This window comes from Fulmarus glacialis, unplaced genomic scaffold (genome assembly GCF_000690835.1).
Source record: "Fulmarus glacialis isolate BGI_N327 unplaced genomic scaffold, ASM69083v1 scaffold20346, whole genome shotgun sequence".
NCBI lineage: Eukaryota > Metazoa > Chordata > Aves > Procellariiformes > Procellariidae > Fulmarus > Fulmarus glacialis.
In genome coordinates, this window is record NW_009220346.1 from 46,630 (window position 1) to 50,011 (window position 3,382).

At 58.7% G+C, this 3,382-nt stretch overlaps 1 protein-coding gene across 1 annotated transcript in view; it reads right to left on the reverse strand.

Moving 5' to 3' along the window:
• LOC104078912 (receptor-type tyrosine-protein phosphatase V-like) overlaps nucleotides 1-2,956 on the reverse strand; it is a 45,373-nt gene extending 42,417 nt beyond the window's left edge. Inside the window, exon 1 of the mRNA XM_009580735.1 lies at nucleotides 2,842-2,956. Within this exon, the coding sequence (XP_009579030.1) occupies nucleotides 2,842-2,956 (115 nt within the window). The remainder of the gene's footprint in view (nucleotides 1-2,841) is intronic.
• Between the last annotated feature and the right edge of the window lie 426 nt (nucleotides 2,957-3,382).

Consider the following 3,382-nt stretch of genomic DNA (forward strand, 5'->3'; position numbering starts at 1 on the left):
GGAGAGGAAAGGCGTTCCGGGCTCATACCAAGCCAGCCTGCTGGCACGGCAGGGAGAGGAGGAAGCCCTGGACACTGCTGCCATGCTCAGCAGCTATGTGAAAACACAGCCTCCAAATTTGGAAAGCGGCTCCGTTTCCAAATACTGCCATGAACTGAAAAACTCCCCTCAAAATGAAACCAGCCCCGGCCCTCTGGTTCAAAGTTTCCTGTATAAAAACAAACCTGCCGGACGGCTGCATTTGCACACAAAAGGTTTTGTTTTCAGGAGGAAGGTCTCTTTTTTGGAGGAGTAAACACAAGGCCTGCCCATCCTCCATGCCCCTGGGCGGGAGGCCTGCCTGGCAGCTCAGGGCGAAGGCAGGGCATTGTCCCATCTTGCTGCCTGGCTGCTTTCCCTCTCCCACGTCCACTGCAAGCAGACCACTGCCTGCAGCAACACCAACGCTGCTGCCGTCCGAGCTGCCGACCAGCTTGCCCTGCAAGCGCTGGACCCTGGCAGGCTGTGCTGGCTGAGGCTTTTCACACGCATCTCAGTAGCTGTGACACCTCGGAGGGTCCCAGGGCATGGGGATGGGTGCAGGATGGGGGCGTGCAAGGTCAGAGCTGGTCCTTCAGCAGAGGGATCAATGTCTGCCTGTGGCTCTCCTTGCACCGTGGTGGTCCTGGGGCGTTGCGGCGTGGCACCCAGGGGTGCTCCCCTCCCCGCAGCACGGCGGCAGCCTTGGCAGTGCCTGCTTCTGCAACTCCTCAGCTTCTCCCTGGCATCTCTTGCAGCACCAAGGAGCCAAACACAACATGAGCCGGTTTCTTCGGCTGTCAGCAGCGCCTGCTGCTTCCTGCGTCCAGCCCCCAAAAGAAGACAGCTCTGCTTCTTCACAGGAGCAGCTACGGGACCCCTACCCCGGCTCTACTCCCTCCAGCTCAGCTGCAGGCCCCCTCGAGACCACCCTCCCCAGGCTGATGCATGTTTGGGGCTGGCACAGCTGCAGCCTGGCTGCTCCCGGGGGCACTGCCGTAGGTGGCATTCAATCATTGCAGCGGAAGCTGCTTCTTGGGACACGTCTTGGCCACGGGTGTGGGTCTCATGGCTGGCGATTGCTAAAGGCTTTGCTGGCACAAGCTTGGCCTCACCAGGCAATTCTGGAGCAGGGGTGAGGTGTTCACAGAGGGATGCAGATCAGCCCCCTCCACTATTGCCTGCTGAGAGTTTTGCTCCAGGTCCCTGTGAAGTGTCTGTCCCTTCAGCCGCAGCCTCTGCTGCTTGACTTGGGACGGTCTTGCAGAGTGGGTCTTGCAGAGTGACGTGGAGCTCAGCCCTGCCTGTCCAGGGGTCCCCGATGATGTGTCCATGGAGTTGAACATCCTGGCTTGAGGGTTTGGGGGCATGGGAGGTCTGTGGGGCTTGGAGACCTTCCCAGATGCCAGACTTGGAGAGCTGGTCCCTACCCAAAGCACTGGCAGAGGGTATTTTCACCTCTGAGCTGGGACACACCTGCCCTGCATCAGTTTACCATCTGTGTACCAGGAAGCAGAGGTGCTCTGCTGCTGGAGGGGAGGGAGGGAGAGTAGGTGGCAGGCTGGTAACGGGGACGCATCAAGCTTTTCTGAGCCTCCTCATCCCTCCCTGGGCTGTCATTAGCAGCGAGTTTGGCATCTGGGCTGCGAAGCCACGCTGTCCTGCTTCTCCTGTGGGTGGTGCAGCTGGGCTGGGCTGGCTGCGGGGTCTGGAAGGAACTGCCCCAAGGCTTGGGGGGATCAGCTGGGCTTGCCGTTCGCCTTGAGCTGCTTGGCTGGGAGAGCCTAAAACAACAAACATTGCAGAATAAGGGAATGTTTCACTGCTTTTTCCTGGTCAAGTGGTTTCCTGTTTTCTAAGCAGCTCTTCCAGCACCACTGGGGCAGAGGACTTGTCCGCATTGAACCTGGTCCCAGACCAGACCCTCACCGGGGAGGCAAGTTCCTGCTGCTTGACATCAGGCAGAGAAAGAGGTCACAAAAGATTGGCTCTAGCATCAGCTGCGACCTTTACCGGAGACCTGTGGCAGGAGACTGTTATTCTCTTCCCCTCTGGGCTGAAAGCATCCATGAATGCATGGTCTTATCTAGGTCAAAACAGGCTGGACTCCGCTTGTTTACACAGCCTCGCTGGTATTTCTTACGAACAGCTTTCAATGGCCTGACAAACTCATCACATGCATGGCCACCTGCTCAACATGCTCAGCTCTGTGAGGGGAGCGTGGGAGCTCCTTGGCTCCAATGGTCCCTGCTGTGAGCAGGAAAACTCGGTGCTGCGGTTCATGTGGGATGCTGCTGAAGGCAGGGGACAAGGACAGGATGCCCTGTGGCACACCACTGCTGTATTTCCCAGGAGTGTGCAGCGAGTGTCTCCATCTCCATCACCCCTGCTCCTCCCAGGCCAGGCCCTGCATCCCAACTGTGTGTTGGGGTCCTGAACAGAGTTCTGTACAATTCTGGTGTCGTTCCAACCTCCTTTCTCCCCCAGAGCCTGTCTGCAGCTGTGCACACAGGTAAGGTCACCCTGTCTGGTGGTATTGCCCACCGAGCACCCATTGCTGCTCCTCTGCCACAGTCCAGAGCCCCCTGCCCAGCTCTTCCCGCTTCTTCCCCTGCCTGTTACCGATCTCCCCTCTGTCCTGGACAGTACCAGGAGCAGGGGCAGTGGGACCATCCCACCAGGTCTCTGGGGAAACACACAGATATTTTCTCAGTTGACAAACATCATCTTTCCCCTCCTTTGCTGAGCGTTATTAAAAAGATGCTGTTGGCAGAGAGTCTGCCCTGAAAGCCAGCCTGTGTCACTCCCTGGAGACTGTCTGACCCATGGAGAAGAGGCAGGCAGAGAGGACGTTGACACACAGGGTAGCTGTCACTGCTTGAATCAGTCCTGGCTCCTCGTGGAAGACAGGATCCATCTGGACCTCCTCAGGGTCCATCCTGGATCCTTACTCAAGATCAGCCGTCCCTGACCATGACAGAAACATAAACCAGGCCCTTGCAGGAATGGTGAAATAGGCAGACACAGGAGGCTCCTGTCAGCACCCGTGGGCCCAGACCCAGCCAGCGCCGCAGGATGCAGCCCAACACACAGCATCTCCTCCCCGGCAGGAGCAGGCAGCAGGGCCCCTGCCCAGCACATGCCTGCAGGTTGCTGCATCTGAGCTCTGCAGGGTCCCCCCGGCTGGACTCCAGCTCCCCAAAGTGGAGCGACCCCAAAGCCCAGCTGAGGTAGCCTCACTGGTGACTGTCATGTCTGGGGAGAGGCTCAGGAGACCCACAGAAGAGAGGAGACAGAGCTGCTTGGGGCGCTGTGAGAGGAGGTGGAGATGCCCCCTGGCAGGGGTGATGCTCACCAAGTGGGA